This window comes from Centruroides vittatus, unplaced genomic scaffold (assembly GCF_030686945.1).
Source record: "Centruroides vittatus isolate TY-2023 unplaced genomic scaffold, ASM3068694v2 contig_2190, whole genome shotgun sequence".
In the NCBI taxonomy this organism is placed as follows: domain Eukaryota; kingdom Metazoa; phylum Arthropoda; class Arachnida; order Scorpiones; family Buthidae; genus Centruroides; species Centruroides vittatus.
The window spans coordinates 189,979-209,152 of NW_027121367.1; the positions used below are offsets into that span (position 1 = coordinate 189,979).

Genomic DNA, 19,174 nt, shown 5'->3' on the forward strand with positions numbered 1-19,174 from the left:
ATGTTTCATCATCTTGATCAGGACCACTTATAATTGGCATGACCATGATGATGACACATTAATGAAAAAAAATTTATAGGGAATATTTAGAAGGGAGAGTGTATGAGATTAATCCATAAACTATATGCAAACTGAAGGAAAGTATTACCAAAACCATTAAAGCTATCCACACCAGAATTTACAGTTTAGCTACAACATAGTATTTTGTGACCGTAGGGCCGGTATCTCTTTGATACCGCATCAGAATGACACCACTGTATCCTTGGATTGATACAAAGAATTGTAAAGTTGCACGAGTGGTTACATATGGGTTAGACACGGAATGAAGCAAGTAAAGAGGATGACGGAAGGAATGCACTCGGAGATTTTTATATATAAAAATATACCCGTTTATTTACCCATATAGCCAATTAGATACAAAACGGTTACTTTACAGAGAGAGTGATAAGATACACGACTCACGATCCGCGAGCGTACATTCTACATAGATTAGAGAGAGAGCTTACAGATATTCGTGGGTAGGATAAATACCTTTGGATATATGTTGATCGTATCGACGAACGTCTGGTAGATGATATATCTTCAATTCTAGATTTCAGTCTAAATGTAGATTAATCCAATTGTCCTAAATTTCAAACCAATTGTACATAGTCTGAGGAGGATGAACAGTGGAGGGGAAGCTTGACGACGATGGGTAAATCCGAACAGGGACACACACACAGTCAAGTGACAACTTCTGCTGTCTTACTCATCATACACCCTTTTTATATGGAGAGGTGTTTTGCAGGCCCTTCCTTGATTTCGTCAGAGGAGATGATCTTCTTGGACCAATAAAGTGATGAGTGACATAGTCGTGACACAGAAATTTTACTCATCTTAACAAGGAACTCAACTCGTGGGAATCGAGTTTAAACCGATCTTATCAGAAAGTTTTATCAGTTGATTTCCCATTAACTAACCCTTTTTGGTCTACTTCATTCCGTTTTTGTATAAAATGTAGTTAAATATTTTGATTAAGATTATATAAAGATGATATTAAAAGATTATAAAATTACATAAAGATGTTAAAGTTCACAATATAAAGATCCCGATCTTCACAATTTTATACACATATTTTAGGTCAGTCTGAAAAGGATTAAACATAAAGTAAGGTGCATGGATGTACAAGGACACCACTTTCAGCAATTTCTGTAAATTCCTGTACATCTAAATGATGTTAAAATTTTCTAATAAACATCCTTTGCCTAAATTCATTTGTATCATTTCCATTAAGTGGGAAAGATTTTACATGGGACATGCAATATAATGAAGTAATTGTATGATTAATCATTAACTGTTATCAGATATTTTAAAAAACAACTTAAAAAGTTTCATTTTTTAAATTGTAGTTTTCAACATATCTTTTTTCAGTTTTAACCTTTTATACTAATAGTTTTGCTTAAAGTCTGACAATTAAATGTATAAATATTTATTTTATTATTTATTTCTGGTTTTAAAGTTGTATGAAAAAATTGGAAAATAAATTACATAAATTGTCCTCAATCGAGTTGGGTTAGTACTATAAATTTTAGTAGTCAGATTTGATTTTTACACAAAGGAGAGAAAGGCTTTGATTATTTTGCTGTTTTTTTCTATTGCCATTGACCATTAATAAATGCCACAATCCTTAATAGTTTATTCAGAATGCTAACAGGAATGCATCATAATTGTACCATTAATAAAAAAAAAAGGAATTAGTATATCTTTATATTCACATAATAAATGAAATTAGGGTCCTTTTTTGCTATGTTAGGCATCCTGTCTGCATTGTGTTTTAGTGGGCCCAGTGGCATAGCAAGGGGGGTGCAAGAGGGTCTATCATGCACCAGGCACCACTCGCAGAGGGGCACCCAAATGGTCTCCAAGACAAACTATATGTGTTTCTTGAGGGGGGCGCCAGTAAAGTGTCGTGCCCCGGGGCCAGTTATGTTCGCTACGCCACTGAGTGGGCCTGCATGTTTAATATGTAAGATTCTAAGGAGAACTGCATGATGTAGTTGATTTAAAACTGATGTAACTGGCACATAAATAACAACTATATTCATTTATTCTTAAATTAAAAATACTTGAGTGCTATCATTCTCTACTTCTGTTCCCTTAATGCTTCCTATTCTTAAGTAACCAATATAGCTAACCTAATCTATCTATAACAGCTAGAATTGCCAACTGTCTGATTCAATGGATCTTACCTAATTGAGAAGTCAAGCCAAACAGCACAATTTCATCTGAATACCATACTATGATAATTTGCAGTACTTATTAGTATAATCAAAATTATCAAAGCAATCTATTTCTGTCTAAGTTTCTTGATAATGATTCAAAATAATGTTTTATCTTCTTCTTTAATATGGATCAGAGTTTATACCTTCTTGACAGTTTTATGCTGTACTATGTGCCTATCTGCTCAGAATGGCAACATTCTGAACAGATAAGTGCAACAACTTTTAATATTTCTGGCAATTGTTTTTTCCATTATTAATTGATTTTGTCATAATTACTTCCATATATGAAACATTCTTTTGAGTGAAATGTAGTCAACAATATGAAATAAGTGGCAATGTAGTATCAATCTATTGTTTAAAAACAAAAAATTTTCAGAACAGGCAGCTGGCACTGAAAATTACTTAATCAGATGTGATAAATGAAACCAAGTGTGTCTGTATGATTATTCTTGAGTATCATTGTTAATAAAGTTATTGCTTCTTTAATCATCACTTATTTTTTAACTTTAATTTAATAATTTTAAATTTAAAAAGTAATTGTACAGTAAAATAATTATTGGAGAATTAAGGTGCACTGAGCATGTTGGATTACAAAATGTCGAACTATCAAGGGACAACTGTGTGTCACTTCTCCAGTATTAAATAAATACAGTTGGTGATTGCCTATAAATCACTCAATGGCTCTGCCTCGACAATTGATATTGGGACTGCCCCACATTGGATTGTGGCCATTGAAATAACCAAGTAAAAGAAATGGAGTCAGCAGTTGTTCAACCAAGGTATTAAAATTCATCTTCATTGACTCTGACATCTGGTAGCAAGTATATAGAACAAACTGAGACAGTTACACCAATTGAAATCCTGACTGCCACTGCTTGCAAGTCTGTGGTTATTTGTACTGGAAAGGATGGGATGTAGTGTGAAACCAGTATAGCTACACCTCCACTGGCATGGTTGTGGCCATTGTGCTGTAGCAGGTTTTTGGGCTGTACATAATTTTATTTATTTATTTTGGGTTGTATAGGAGGTTGGCAGCATGTTAGTGAGAGGGAAGGGGTACTTAAGGGAGCACAGATTGGCAACATGATCTTTTTTCTGCTTGGTGAGGATTTATTTGAAAGTGATTATTAAAGACTAACTTTTTTCTAAAAGATCTGGTCTTTTTTTCTGTCGGCCTTGGTGTGATAAGCCCACCAAATTGTTAAATCTTATTTATTAGGATATCTAACTCTATCTAAATTAAAGTCATGGGCTAAAAGCATCGTTTATTATTATATAATTATCTGTATATTTAATAAAGAAGTGAGGTCCACTGCCTACCCCATTCCAGCAATCAAACACTTGTTGACAGATCTGGAACACGTGCAAGTTTTTGCCAAGCTTGATCTGGCTGAGGCATATCAACAGCTCAAGGTAGATGATACTGTCAGGGCTCAAACAATTATCACACATAAAGGGGCATTTAAGGTCAATAGGTTACAATTTGGTATTAACTCATTTATTGAACAACTCATAGGGAAAATAGGAGGAGTAATCCCATACTTCAATGACATTCTCATTGTGGCTAAATTCAAAGATTTGCTAAAATGGGGTTAAACAGGTTCTTAAGAGATTCCAGTCATTGGACTTGCGCATTAAAACACAAAAATGTGTCATAGCAGTTCCAAGTGTAACATTCTTGGGATTTAACACATTAACTGCCATCTGGAATGCCGGCTGTCGTACTAGTTAGGGCCTCACAGAGCCATCCGACTGCCAGCCGTCACCTAACATCGCTATAACCAATGTAGTTTCACTCAAGGTTAAATTATCCTGGCTTCGTAAGACATTGTTTTACATCTTTTTGGTGACCTCTCGCGGATGTCTTGGTTTCTGACTGCCGACCGTCGAACCACCCCGTGAGGCTCATGAAGGGATCGATGGTCAGTGGTCGAACCACTTCATTTGATAGTGTTTTTTTTTAAATAGTGAATATTTAAAACAAGAAAAAAATATTGAAAACTAATTTAATTATTCTCTTTTATTACGTATAAAGTAAATAATATCTATAAAGTTGGTCCGACCGCCGGTCATCGTATGGCCTCACGAAGTGGTCCGATGGCTGGGAGTTTTAGTTTTATTTTTTAATAAACAGCTATTTTATATCTAATAGTGTTTTTTTAATAGTGAATAGTTAAAAGAAGGAAAAAATATCGAAAACTAGTTTAATTATTCTCTTTTGTTACATGTAAACTAATTAATATTAAATATTTCATGGTCTTATAGTCTCAGGTTTCAGGCCATATGATGGCCAGTCATCATTGATATATTTTTTTATCTTCACTCTACCGACTGTTATATAATGACCCTTCTATTTATATCATAATAAAATATTAAATATCAAATTTTCTAATTGTGGCCTGATAAAACACAAAATATCATATTACAAGTGGCAGTTAACGTGTTAAAAACAGATGCAAACAGAATTCATTCCTTGGAGAAGAATGACCAAGCAGTTTGGCACAGTTCTTTATCATCTAGCAAAAAAAAGCTCCAAGACTTTCTCAGATTGATAAATTTTTATCATGTTTTTCTGAAAAACAAAGCCACAGTTGTGGAACCTTTGCAGTGTCTTCTAAATGCGAATACACTGTGGAAGTGGGAGCTCAAACATAAGAAGGTGTTTAAGGCCATTAAATCATTGTTGACATCAGACACCATACTAACACACTTTGACTTGCAAAAGCCATTAGTGCAATGCATTGCCTTACGGTATCAATGCTGTCCTTAACCACCGTATGCCAAACAGAAGTCAGGAAACCATTGCATACTATTCATGCAATGGAGCACAACTATGTACTGATACACAGAGAGGCCTTGGCAATTATAGTGAGAGTTAAGAAATTTCACCACTATATCTACAGACAGATGGCAAGTGGAGATATAAACCAATCCAAACCCCTTCTTGCTTTACTATCATCATCCAGACTGACCCCAAGAATTGTATCACCCTGGATGTCTGATGGAATAATATCCTGTCAGTATATGACTATAAACTTGTCTACAAACAAGGGAAATCAATACAAAATGCAGATGCATTGAGTCATCTTCCAGTGGCTGAATTCCCAGAGCGGCAGTGGAACAAGAGAAATATCTTCCTTACAGATGTCATGGAGTGTCCATCTCTGTCAGCTAGAAAAATAGCTCTAGCAATTGATAAAGACTTGGATTGTGAATGGCTGGCCAAAGCAGAAAACAGCAGGCTTTTTTAACCATTTGAACACAGAAGTGTAAAATTGTCAACTCATAAAAGATGTTTGAAATGGAGAAGTCAAATTCATAGTTGCTACCCATCAAAGAAAAAATATGTCTCGATATGTTGCACGTCGTGCATCTAGGGATTGTTAAGATGAAGGTACTAGCCAGGAGTTACATCTGGTGGCCAGGCCAGGATAACAACATCAAGAAATTGATTAGGTCACGTGCAAGCTGTCAAGCAGTCCAACATAATCCTCTCAAAACAACATCCGCTTGGGAACTGGAGGAGGCCCCAATGATATAGGCTCCACATAGATTTTTGCCAACTCCTTCCAAGGCAAAATATTTTTCATCATGGTAGATGCCAGATCTAAGTGGTTGGAGATGGAAATGTTACTGCCAACATCTGCAAGTAGAATAATTAAGGTGTTGCAAAAACTGTTTGCTATGCACGAAATTCCAACAGTGATTATATCAGACAACAGCATTACCTTTACATCATGCGAGTTTTGCAAATTCCTTAGTAACAGAGGTATTCAACCTATCACTACAGCACCCTTCCATCCATCATTTAATGGACAAGCAGAGAGGATGGTGTAATTTTCAAAGCAGACTCTGAAGAAAATGAAAGGAGCTGACATTGGATTGAAGTTAGTGAGAATGCTAATAATGCAACAAGTGACCCATTGTTGGCAACAGGAGTGAGTCCTGCTAAACTGCTGATGGGGTGGAAGTTGCGAGCCTGGGTAGACAATTGATATCCCTCAGTTTCGGAAGAAGACAACAATGAGAAACTAGAAATTAAATCTCCAAACTGAGCTTTCCAAGTTGGCAATCCAGTTTATGTTTGAAACTTGAATTCTGCCAAGCACTGGATCCCAGTGGACATCACTGATGTGAGAAGGAATGTCACTTATTTGGCACACACAGAAGATGGCCAGATAATTAAGCATCATACAGACCAAATTCAATGAATGATGTTTACCAGATAAGGACACTACAGCCGAACCGACAAATGAAGAGTCTCCTCCCAACGACAAGTCTGAAGAAGAGCCAGCTCCAGATGGGCTGGAACAAAGTTTAGATGCATCTTGAAATCCCAGCAATCCCAGAGAGGAACATCAGACATGGATAAGACAACCCCCAAAATATTGGAAAGATTATGTATCTTTCTAGGAGGGAAGGAGTTGTCATGTCATGTCTCACCATGACTTGTAAAAAGCACATCAAGTGCAAGCTTCCAAGGGCTTGGCCACCCAATATATAATCTGAGAAACTGTGGGCATCTGCCTTCTTTTGGCCCAGTTCTGTACATATGAATACATATAGCAAATAAACATGTAATGTGTTAAAAACTTGTATCTATTTCCTTCCTCAGATACAATTCAGTAAGATTCATGGGGTTCTTACATAATGTACTCATCATCCTTGAGAGCAATGTCTTTAAGGTTCTCTTATCTTCTTACATAATGATTCTGTTTACTGATACAAAGAGATCCATTGGGCTGATACCAACCCTAGAGATGTCATTGTTTTAAGTCAAATATATATTTTACCATTTGTACATTTTTTTGTATAAACAAACAGTTAAAAATTCTGTAGAACAGAAGAAAGACTTCATTACAAGAGCTCCTTTATTTGTCCTTTTTCATATATCTCTTGCACAATAAGATTGCATGTAATCAATTTCTTCTATTCTACAGAATTGTACATTTGTCCTGGATTTTTTTTTCAAGTTAATAACACTTTACTGTATGAAACTTGTCTATTGATAGTTTGTGTCACCCATCAGCAATATGCCGATACAGGCTGATAGAGGATGCAGGAAAAAGAGTAAACTTTGAACCGAACACACTTTCGGACCAACGGCTACCGAGAATGGACATCCGAACAAGCGACTAAAGCGAACAAAACGGACCAGACCTTCGATCAATATCAAACTAAAAAATCACCGTACATACATTGTAAACAAAAATACATAGAAAATCCGACCTGACATTTTTTCATCATCACCGAATCCACTATCAATTGGTGACCGAACCCCAAAAGTTCATATATAATACTCACATAGAAATATTCATCCTGTTTTATCACGATGCAATTCTTTATTGTTTTTTTTAACATTTCAGCTAAAGTCGTTTTTCCTCCACAAGTTACCCTGAAAAATGTTTAACATTATCACTTCTGTTTTATTTCATTCTAATTAATGTTTAATTAAAATCAGCACGAAGTTAATTCGCTAATTCTTAATTATCAATCATCTTTTAAAATAAATTTACAAAAATATTTGTCTAATTCATATTTTATGAATAAAATATTAAGAATCATCAGACTTTTTTGAACAAATGCTGCCTGAACACGATCGCATGCCAATTAAAACACAAATCCAATTTAGCAGAAAAACTTTTCAAATAATTAAAAAAAAATAATAAAATTGTACGAACCCTGCAATGCCCACCAATTTCCACTTCCCCATGCTCGATTTCAAGCAACTACACGCGAACGTAGGACGACCACTTCCGGTCACGTGAAATAATAACACGTGCGGAAGTCGTAATAAAAAATTCGTCATCAAACTACGCATTACTTATTTTAAAAATAAAATAAAATATAAAATAATTACATCTAAACCGGTTTCTCTAACTACACCGTTATTTTTGGATTTTTATTAAAGATTTATATACGAATACGGTAACGATTTTATTAATTTTTATTTAATTATTTTCCATTTGACGTATTAATAAAAGCTAAATGGGCTTTAAGTAAGATAATTACGCTATTAAGTTTTAAACAAACCAAACGATAAAATAATAACAAAATTAGTTAGCTAATCGTCCGTTAGAGGGTGTAAGTGAAAAAGAAAGAAGAAAGATGAAATCATAACAAACACAGGTAAATTTTTTTGTTTTTGCCGTACGCGCAAAGCGTTTTATTAAATGTTTAACTTATGGAAATTAATTACGGTTAGAGGTGTCGTGTCGTAACCAAGGTTTACGTCCATTATATATATATTGGCAGTGATCCGCCCTACTTTTAACAGTAGTCAGCTGGATCAGATTAGATGACGAGATGCCGTTTATGGGCAATTTTCATTTTATATTCGTTTTGGCTTCGATAATGTCCGCAAGATGGAATTTATACAATTTTTAATTAAATCTCGTTAAGATCTTCGAATCCAAAATGTATTATAAGCTTATTTAAATTAATACCGTTATCTGGTTGACGTCATACGAGGGAGTTTCTGCTTTTTTCCTTCCTACTTATGCGAATTATAAATATTATATCCAATGAATCATCCTCTTATCTATGGGAAGTTTGATACATTTTTTATTAACTACAATTTTTCTCATCATTACAAATTCTACACATATTTAATATATTGCAATTAAAAACATATATAATTTTATTTACAAAATATTAAGAAGAAATAAATAAAGTTTATTATTTATTTTGGTAATTTGTATTTAATCAGTATTTAGATATTACACAATTAATATACTGTACTCGAAATGAATTTTTATTTTTTCTGCATTTGGTATTTAAAGACGGAGTGATGTTTTGAAAATTGTCGTTAAAAACAATACGCGTGCTTTTGATGACCGGGCGAAGGATTTATCCGGCCGAAAATACCGTAAATGTTAGTTTTCCGTTTATTCTTTTCAAGTTAACGATTGTGCTTTGCTATCGTTTTATCTGTTTTATTTATTGCCAATAATATATTTTAACTATTTATCAGTATTTTTATTAAAGTGCATTGAATAAACAATTTTGGTATATGTTATCTTTGGTTATTTACAAATAAAAATCTTAAATTCAATTATTATTAAAAATATCATATTGCATTAAATTTAATATTTAGAATTTTTATGTTTATAGGTACATATTTAGTTTAGTATTTTTACGTGGGTAATCCCTAAAGTAAGGTCTCCTATCTTTTTTAGAAATACAAAGAAATGTTTATTTTTAATAATGTTTACTTCATTTTAAAGCTTGAACATTTATCTATTTTACTACATAATCGCCATTCTGATTGATACATTTTTGTAGGCACTGTGGCAGTTTTTGTATGCCCGCGTCGTCCCGGTTTGCCACCAAGTTGCAGCATCCATCTTCTGATATTTGCAACTTTTCTGTTAAAATCCTACAAATGGAGCTTTGGGAAACACCGGAAACCAAAATGCAGAGATTGTCCGGAGTGATTCGCCGATCTTCACGTGTGGTTTGCTCAACTTTTGCGATTGTCTTGTCGGAAATTGACGGTCTCCCGCTTCTTTCTTTGTCGTGAATTTTGATACTCCTACGCCACTTGCGGTCGTCCCCGTGCATAACTTCCATCAATTGGCAATGAATTTCAATTGGTTTAACACAATGTGGCAGTGAGATGGTATGACACGGGCGCACAAAAACTGCTGTGGTACCTACAAAAATGCATTGATCGAAATGGTGATTATGTAGAAAAATAGATAAATGTTCAAGCTTTAAAATGATGTAAACATTATTTAAAATGAACATTTCTTTGTATTTCTAAAAAAATAGACGACCTTATTTTTGGGATTACCCATGTATAATTTTATTACTATCAAAAAATTTTCTGCTAATTTCTATCTGCATTAAATCCGAATAAAATACTTCCTGTTTCGAAAAGCATAATTATTAATAAAAATAAAATGGGATATAAGAGTAATACAGTTATTGTCATGTTTCTTGGGAAAATATTTAACTAATATTAAATGAGAAAATAACTTGGCAAAATAATCTTTTAGAGTTAATTGAATCATAAATTAAGAAAAATTTTGATAAGTTTGAGAAAAAAAGAATATTAATTGTCTAATAAAGAAAGAAGATTCGATAGATTCAAAAGTTTTGAATTCACTTAAGAGAGAGAGAATCATTTTAATATTTGCATCATCATATTCTTAGATAGAGTATAGGCCTATCTGTAGAATTTACAATTTGATAAGTCATTGTAATTTGATTATTACAAAAAATAAATCTCAAAACAATAAGTTAGTTATATATATAAATTTCTATTATATAATGTCTTCTATAGATGAAAGAAATTAAATATATCCAGATAATTAAAAATTTTTGGTGGTGATTTTTTTTAATCAAAATAGTGTGTTAGACAAGATGTACATTTTACAAGAACAAGCAATATTTGTGCATGTTTACTTCATCCATACTGATTATTTTATGTAAGTTGTTCTTTTGACAGTTTTTCTAGAATTCTGTGCATGTATGCTTTTATTGTTAAGAGTGAGCTGATAATATTTTATATTCAATACAAATGTAGATAGTTAAGCTCTGTTATTTTATTCTTTATTTTCTAATTATATGGAAGAAAAATAAATTAAAAAATTCAATATATTAAATAAATGATTGATATTTATAGGGATGAATATTTAAAATATTTATGATAGTAATTTGACAGTTATTTTTAATTAATTAATTTTGAAAAATTTTTATTACTTTTATTATTTATTTAACAAAATTAGTCATTAAAAGAGTTTAACAAAATTTATAGATTTAAATAATTTTTATTTTTATTAATATTGTAGACATAAGAGGAGAAATCAATTTTATAAATGTTCTTTGAACCATTTTGGAACCCTATCTAGTTCATTGATAATTTTATAATTGTTATAGTGTTGATAAAGATCATATTTTTATGTTAAATTAATTTTTGATTTATTAGGCAAATCAAACAAAATGAGATGAAAAGAGAACTGTAATTTAATATAACAGTGAAATGTTTATGGGAAGCATGAAAAGTTAATTATAAAATGCAAGACCTAGGAATGTGAATCCAAAAACAAATTTTTGATAACTGATAAAAAAAAATTGCTTGAAATTTCTCTTTAACATAGATTTAATTCAAAAGGTTATAACAGATGATTGATTTTTTTAAATGATATATTCTATTGACACTTAAAATAAATTTTAGTAGATGCTAGCCGGAGGGGATAGAAATAACAGTACCATGATTGGACAGTCGACTTCTGAGCACCAGGTACAGAACCAAACCACTAGAGGTGGGCTCAGAATATATAAAATAGTGGTATTAGGAGATGGTGGAGTCGGAAAGAGTGGTGAGCAGAAAAATTTTATCCTTTTTTACAGTATGGTTTTAATAGTTTTACAACTATTAAAAATTTAAGTTCTTAAATTTCTTCTTTCATCAAATACTAAGAAATTAACTGAAAATTTAACATTAAATATAAAATTTCTTTGTATTTGAATGCTATAAATATCTCTAATTACAGATTTAAAGTTGTATAATTAATAGTAGTCTGCATTATGCAAAAATAAATTTGAAATATGACTAAGCATCAATCCCAGATAAATTAAACTTCTATTTTGAACTTTGAACTGTGTATTGCATTTGAAGTCTGAAATTGTATTTGATTACTAGCAAATAAACTTTATTCTAAATATATTTTTTAGTATGTAAATTATTTATTCTTAGTCTTTGACTTATTTTCAAAATAAATTTAAGAGATGATTAAAAAAAAGTCATTTAGTGAAAAAAGATTACTTTTATTTCTAATGTTATTTTTAATGAGATTTATTAGTCTTTTTGAAAACATCTTTTTCAAATTCAATTAATGTGTGACAGATTATTAAAATTCTTAATTTAAAACTTTTGAAAAACAGTTTTACTGAATTAAAAGCTGTTCATCTCTAAATATTAACTATTTACACACACAGAAAAAATCTAAAAGTTAAATATTAAATAAATTTATTTTAGCATATTAAAATATTAGTATAAATTTCATTTTAACCTAAAATAACAAATTCTTTAAAATTGAGACTTTACAAAAATATTTCTTTGTAAGTATGCAATTGTTTTATTATTGCATTACAGCTCTTACCTTGCAATTTGTTACTCATAGTTTCTTGGAATATCATGATCCAACTATAGGCAAGTGAATTATATTTTCTTATTAAAGTATATTTTATAAAAATTAATTGTATCTTCAATAATAGTATCTTATATGTTCAAGATATGATAAGATGCTGTAAATTTTTATTTAAAATATAATAAAGGACAAAATATTTGTATTGAATGTAGAGGATGCCTATCAGCATCAGGCAGTTATTGATGGAGAGGCAGCTCTCTTGGATATATTAGATACGGCTGGTCAGGTATAAACATTATTTATTCTTTTTTGTTTTTACTTTTAATCACACTAGAAAAATAATGGCATATAAATTTATTTTTTAAAGAATTTTCTTTCCTGTTATATAAAAGAATTTTTCTATCCTTTGGTTTCTAATGAAATATTCTGATGTCAGGTTGAATTTACTGCCATGAGAGATCAATATATGCGTGGAGGAGAAGGTTTCATTATCTGCTATTCGATCACTGACCGTAGGAGTTTCGAAGAGGCAGCCGAATATAAAAAGCAGATAGAAAGAGTCAGGCATTCTGACAGTATACCCATTGTTTTGGTTGGAAACAAGTATGATTTGGAACCAATGAGAAAAGTAAACAAAATATCTTAATAGATAATTTAAAAATTTTATGTGGTTGTATTTAAAAATAGTTTAACTGATAAATATCTAGGTATCAACAGAAGAAGGTCAAGCACTTTCAAGACAGTTGAACTGTCCCTTTTATGAGACATCTGCTGCTCTTCGGCATTTTGTGGATGATGTTTTTCATGCTTTGGTAAGAGAAATTCGGAAGAAGGAAAAAGAACGAGTTCTGGCTGCAGAAAAACTCAAGCGCAGAGGAAGTAGATGGAGATGGCTGCGCTCCATACTTAGATTTATTTTCAGACGTTTGGACAAATAATTGATTTTATTATTTATGTACAGACTTATCATCTCCATCTTCAATTGATGTTTAACATATTAGCATTGATTCAACGTCTCATTTCCTCATTTCGATACTTTAAAAAGTTTGAAATTAAGGGCCACATACTGCTAGGTCACATGCATCAAAGATTATTACAGTGATTAATGCCTTTGATATCCTAATGCTTGTAGCAAAGCTGTGTTCAAGCATTTTGAAATCTTATCTTGTGAAGAATATTGTACAAATTATGAAATGATGCAAGAATAACAATAGAACTTATTTATCATAAAAGAGCTTCTTGTCTCGAAAAATTGTTGAAAATAATATCTCAAATACAATAGTAGAGATAACCAACTTATCACACTGCTACTGGTAACATTAAAATCACACTTCTATCATCAGAATGTACTTTTATTACTGGTATGCATTTTGGTACATACACAAGATCCTCATCAGCCATATGTAAAAATATATACGTATCTACAACAAAATATACGTATTATGTTTACAATTGAAATAATACAAAAAGTGTAAGATTCCATTACAAAATAAAATTTCTCAAACCTGTTGTAGAAACGAATTTGCAGAGAAACTGATAACAAGTAAAATCTACAATTTAAAAAATATCTATTAAAGATACATTAGGTACTAGCAGATAAGCCTGGCGTTGCTCGAGCAAAAAGTAACGATAGTGAAGATTAAAATTATTACATTATAGCCAATCTTACCCACTTTCACAGAATGCAAGAATTAGGTTGCCCTGTTTCCAGACTAATTAGAGAACTTTTACATGGGTCTAAAAATATGATCAATTTCCTGCAAAAAGCCACATCTGCGACTGTAAATCTTGCACACCGCTTTCTCTTAACACTTTCATTGTTAAGGAATAAACTTCTTTCATCCCCACGTGGTACTCTACTAAAATGTAGTTAAAACCAAAAAATTGCATCTAAAATAGTACAGTAGAAGCTGAGTTCTTTAGGATAAGCCTTAATTCTTTCTCTCTTCCCTGCAGGGGAATTTCCAAAAATCCTTTCTTGGTGTGCATTCCCATAGTGTACCCCAGTGGTTCCCAACCTTTTCTAGGATGCGGAACACTTTTGTGAGCAATTTTCTTTAGCGGAACACTTACTTAAGTTAATATGAAATACATAAGCTTGTCATCGGTTATTTTATTAGAATTGAGCAGTTATAATTCAAAATCTCTACTCATATTATTAATGCCAATTCTAAGACAGGAAAATATATATTTAAATAACTTTAATGGGAAACTTGTGCCTGATGTTTTTTACATATTTCATTCAGTTTTTATCGTTGCCTTTGTCTTATTTGAAACAGTAGTACACTCCATAAGTACGAGTTGTACATATATATTTAAGTTTATGAAAATTTTATGATTTTAATTTTTTGATATTCGGCGGCTCGAATACGATTGTACACTTTCCGATTTGCGACTAAATCTGCGGAACACTTAGGAGATGCTTACGGAACACCACCAGTTGGAACCACTGGTGTACCCTATTAAACGCAGTCAAAAACGCAAAAAACTCGCATCTGAAATAGTACAGTAGAAGCAGAGTTTTTCAGGATAAGCTATAATCCTCTCCCTCTCTCCCGTGGGGGAATTTCGAAAAATCTCTTCTAAATGTTCTTGTGACGTACCCTGTGTACCAAATTTCAACTTTCAACTCCTAACCGTTTGGGCTCTGTGCTGGGTCCAGAACATTCGAGAGTATTCAAGAGTGTTCTGGAATGTTCCAGAATGATCTGGGATGTTCCTGAACATTCCAGAACATTCTGGAATGTTCAGGAACATTCTGGAATGTTGTGGAATACTCTCGAATGTTCTGGACTGTTCTAGAAATTTCTAGAGGGCAAAACTTCCAGCCCTTATATCTTCAACAGCACACCCTTCAGGTAAAAACGGAAACCTTCTTCATGGATGGGGGATAGAGGGCTACCACACCATATAACTTGATCGTACCGGGACTCGTTTTTGAGTTTTAGCGGCACGCACATTGTACACTTACTTTTATAATATATATTGATTATTAGTAATATAGATAACAATACTGTATTTGAAATAGAAGAAAAAAATAATAGCATTACATCCAAATACAGTAATTTAACTAGAACTGATAATAGAATATTTATTAATAGGTATATTAAAGAAAGCAATGTATTTAAAGTAGTAAATTATACTGCGAGACTACCATTGTATATAAAAAGAAACACATTTAATATGTATATGTTACTGTGAATGGCCAATATCTGGTGAATGTTGACATTCTCTGGTGAATGTCAGCCTTCACACAGTTGTTTTGTGTATGTACGAAATATTTGCTAAATATCATTATTTTTCACTTACACCAGCAAATGTTTGACATTCAGTATGCACTGATGATGAATGTTGAATAAAAGTATTTTTATTATGTTAAGACAAAAATGCAACTTTTTAATATGTCAAAATAGGAGAAAGCTTAAGTAACAGCACATGTAAATAAACTGTTGAACCTAAAACAAACAGTACATTCTAAATCATTAAAGAAAATAATACAATAATAAACTGACACATAAATTATGTGATTAACGTTATACAATCTTATTCATTGCAACAACTTAAACTGTTATGGCACTTTGAATTGCACAAGAGTCCCTTGCTTTTACAACTGCATTTATTCATGGAACACTTCTTTTCGCAATGACAGCGTGTATAGCCTTGCCCTCCACTTTTCAAATTAGCTGCAGCTGCTTCTCTCGGTGATATTTCTTGAGAAGAAATCTCATCTATGGAAAGTAACTTTTTTTTTACAAATTACAAACTGATTACGAGTATAAAGCTGACAAACTTATCCCCACCTCACAGGATCAAAAGAACAAAACGCCATCCAGTGACAAAGTGGGCGGTTTCCACCAAACCATTGCTGGGAAAAGAGATATGACCTTGTCCTACCTCCAGGTACCCACAAAGGATTTGGCACAGACTGTCGCTTCTCTGTTGACATCGACTTCTCAGGTGTCATTTTGACCTCCACCAAAGCTTATCTGTGCTTGTTGACATACACTGGCGATTGTTCGAATGTATAATAATATAACCAAATATTCGGTCTTTCACCGGCGTATTTTGTATGTGTCAATATTCACTGGAGAATTTCAACATTCTCTAATTTCAGTCTTTTACAGTAACATATATAAGTAAAATTATAAATAGAACAACCAGATTAAATGACCAGAAAATAGAAATAGAAAATGTAGTAAAAATGTATAATAATTACCCAAAACAAATATTAGATAACTGGTTAAAAACTTTTTCTGTTAAATCTAAGAATAAAACAGCTGAATATAATATGAAATATGCAAGTGTAATGTATGTACAAAGTATTTTTCATGAAATTAAAAAACTGATGAAAATTTATATTATAGTAACACCAGGCTTAAAAATGACAATAGGCTTCATGTTAGCTAAAATTAAACAACATGCAGATACAATTGATACTTTGAAAAAAACTGGAGTAGTCTATACTTTTAAGTATAACACTGGTCACAATTATAGTTATGTTGGAGAAACCGGAAGAACTTTGGCTACTAGATTATCAGAACACGTATGATCAATTAAATATGGTTATGTAAACTCATCAGTGTCTGTGCACTGCAATAAATAAAACATCAATTAAGGTTTAAAAAAATTAAAATTACTTAATAGACAGACAATACTATGAGCATTTAAGAATATTTTATATTTTTCATCAATGTTTAGTAAAGAATAATGAAGGAAGAATAATTTGTAAATCCCAGTTGTCATTTTTATCCAATAGGAGGAGTGGTGGTAATAATTGTACTACACTGTAAGTTGAATTGTAATCACAACCGCTATCAGGGCTATGGAGTCAGAGTCGGGAGGAATTTCTGGCCAGAGGAGTCGGAGTCGGGAAAAATGTGTCAACTCTGACTCCGGCATTTTAAATTAAATATAAAATAAATTTTCTTTCATTTAAATAAAAAAACTATATTTATTAATTTTTAAAAATGTTTTTGTGTTTTGTTATAATTCATTTATTTTAAATACAAAATGCAACAATTATTAAATATGTATCAATAGTTTTTTTTGTAGTATTTGTGTTTAGTAGTTAAATTATTTTGACCCAATTGAATTTGAATATTTTTAATTCATTCCTTTATTATCCCTGCTCTAAATAAGTACTTTATTTTTCTGAATGAGCCAGACTAATTGATCAGAGTATATATTTTTCTTTTCTGAACAAGGGGCTGAAGTACTAGCTAGTACAAGGGGCTCTTTAGTTGGACTAACTTTTCTGGAAGGGTGAAATTGAAGTGCGAATGCTGTAGAATAAAGATATGTAGATGTAGAATTTTATTGCTCCCCCTTTTTCCTCTTATTAAATATTTGCAAAAAATTAATTTTTTTATACAAATAAATATTAATGTAAGTTAAATATTAAAAATACTAACTATAAAAGTATTTGGGTAAATGTCCGAAGCTCCTTTCAGAGTATAGAGTCATGGTTCTCAATCTTTTTGAAGTCAGGAACACTAAATTAACATTTTTTTCCACAGAACACTTAAAATACATCAGCTTTCAAGCAGGGGTGGCAAACCTTTTTGAAATCAAAAGTACTCTCGGTCTAGTGTATGGCATCATTGGCATTTGCTGATTACATTCCAAAACAATAATTATTTTTCTTTTAATTTTTAATTGTATATTTGATTTTTTCACAGAACATTTGAAGTTACTTCATGGAGCACCCGTGTTCCACGGACCACGGATTGAGAACCACGGGTATAGAGTAAGGTAACCCCTTATGAGCACCTCTGCCCTCCATAAAATGACTTGGTTTTTAATTTTGCTGGAGCCAGTATTATATGTATACAATTTAAATTTATAAATTTTTTAAAACTTCTTTAAAATTATTTTAGATATGTTTTAAATTGTAGATTGTAATTGTTATCAGTTTCTCTGCAAATTTGTTTCTACAACAGATTAGTTTTGAGAAATTTTAATTTGTAATGGAATCTTACACTTTTTGTATTATTTTAATTGTAAACATAAAAATATATAGGTATCTACAACAAAATATATTAAGTATGGCTGATGAGGGTCTCGGGTACTGAAATGCATACCAGTAATAAAGGTGCATTCTGATGGTACAAGTGTTATTTTAATGTTACCAATAGCAGTGTGATAAGTTTCTGTTATCTCTATTATTGTATTTGAGATATTATTTTCAAGAACTTATTTAACTTACTGTTGTAATTAGCTAGATTAGATCATAGACACCGCCAACTAGTGCAACACATATATGTGACATGTTGTGACCGTCCAACAATTTGCTATTGTAGATTGCTAAAAAAAAAGTTAAAAATCTAAGTCAATTTTCCTTTTTATTTCTGAAGGTGCTATATTTAGTTGGGTGTTACATTTAAGTTATAAAATTTCAAAATAATTAGTTTATTTTGTTAAATATATTATAGAGTTACTTATAATTTATTTATAAATTTATTAGTCAGTTCTCACTCCTGTGTTGTTTTTAGTGTGAATTTTCAATCACACAATAAACTTTTATTTTAAAGTGTGCAATGTAAAAATAATAAATGTTTTGTAAATATTTGTATTTCATCATTAAAATAATATTAAATGCAAAATATATCTCTGATGATTTCATTTTATACTTGCTATATAATACAAAGAATTTGAGTTTTTTAACTTAAAATAAATATTTTTTGTTGTTTAAGCACTATAAAGTGCAATTAATCAACCACTAGGCATTCTTTCGTCCTTTCATCCTTTTATTTTTTATTTAGTTGAAGGATGAAAAAAATAAAAGGATTAAAGGATGCCTAGTAGTTAATTAATTGC

The 19,174-nt window shown here is 31.5% G+C and overlaps 3 protein-coding genes across 4 annotated transcripts in view; 1 reads left to right on the forward strand and 2 right to left on the reverse strand.

Annotated features, from left to right (window-relative positions):
• Positions 1 to 8,103, reverse strand: part of LOC136970815 (nicotinamide riboside kinase 1) — a 28,025-nt gene extending 19,922 nt beyond the window's left edge. The window contains exons 1-2 of the mRNA XM_067265283.1: positions 7,943 to 8,103; positions 7,566 to 7,656 (exon numbers count right to left, since the gene is read on the reverse strand). Of these exons, the coding sequence (XP_067121384.1) occupies positions 7,566 to 7,656; positions 7,943 to 8,082 (231 nt within the window). The 5' untranslated portion in view covers positions 8,083 to 8,103. The remainder of the gene's footprint in view (positions 1 to 7,565; positions 7,657 to 7,942) is intronic.
• The window catches only part of LOC136970811 (uncharacterized), a 424,253-nt gene that overhangs the window by 144,118 nt on the left and 260,961 nt on the right, over positions 1 to 19,174 (reverse strand). The window lies entirely within an intron of this gene.
• Positions 8,249 to 13,590, forward strand: LOC136970816 (GTP-binding protein Rit2-like). Of its 2 annotated transcripts, none has more exons than XM_067265284.1 (6): positions 8,249 to 8,390; positions 11,443 to 11,587; positions 12,364 to 12,420; positions 12,571 to 12,644; positions 12,795 to 12,986; positions 13,066 to 13,590. In XM_067265284.1, exons 2-6 carry the CDS (start codon positions 11,446 to 11,448, stop codon positions 13,294 to 13,296), a joined length of 696 nt encoding a protein of 231 aa, XP_067121385.1. In that variant the 5' UTR covers positions 8,249 to 8,390; positions 11,443 to 11,445; the 3' UTR covers positions 13,297 to 13,590. The 2 variants fall into 2 exon arrangements, with proteins under 2 accessions (XP_067121385.1, XP_067121386.1); XM_067265285.1 differs by having other exon boundaries at positions 8,306 to 8,390; positions 11,446 to 11,587.

Bases quoted from the DNA above. Each gene is read 5' to 3' on its own strand.
- LOC136970816 (XM_067265284.1), top strand. From the start codon at position 11,446: ATGCTAGCCGGAGGGGATAGAAATAACAGTACCATGATTGGACAGTCG. The intron at 12,645-12,794 runs GTATAAACATTA...TTCTGATGTCAG, and splicing joins TATTAGATACGGCTGGTCAG to GTTGAATTTACTGCCATGAG. The intron at 12,987-13,065 runs GTAAACAAAATA...ATAAATATCTAG, and splicing joins ATTTGGAACCAATGAGAAAA to GTATCAACAGAAGAAGGTCA.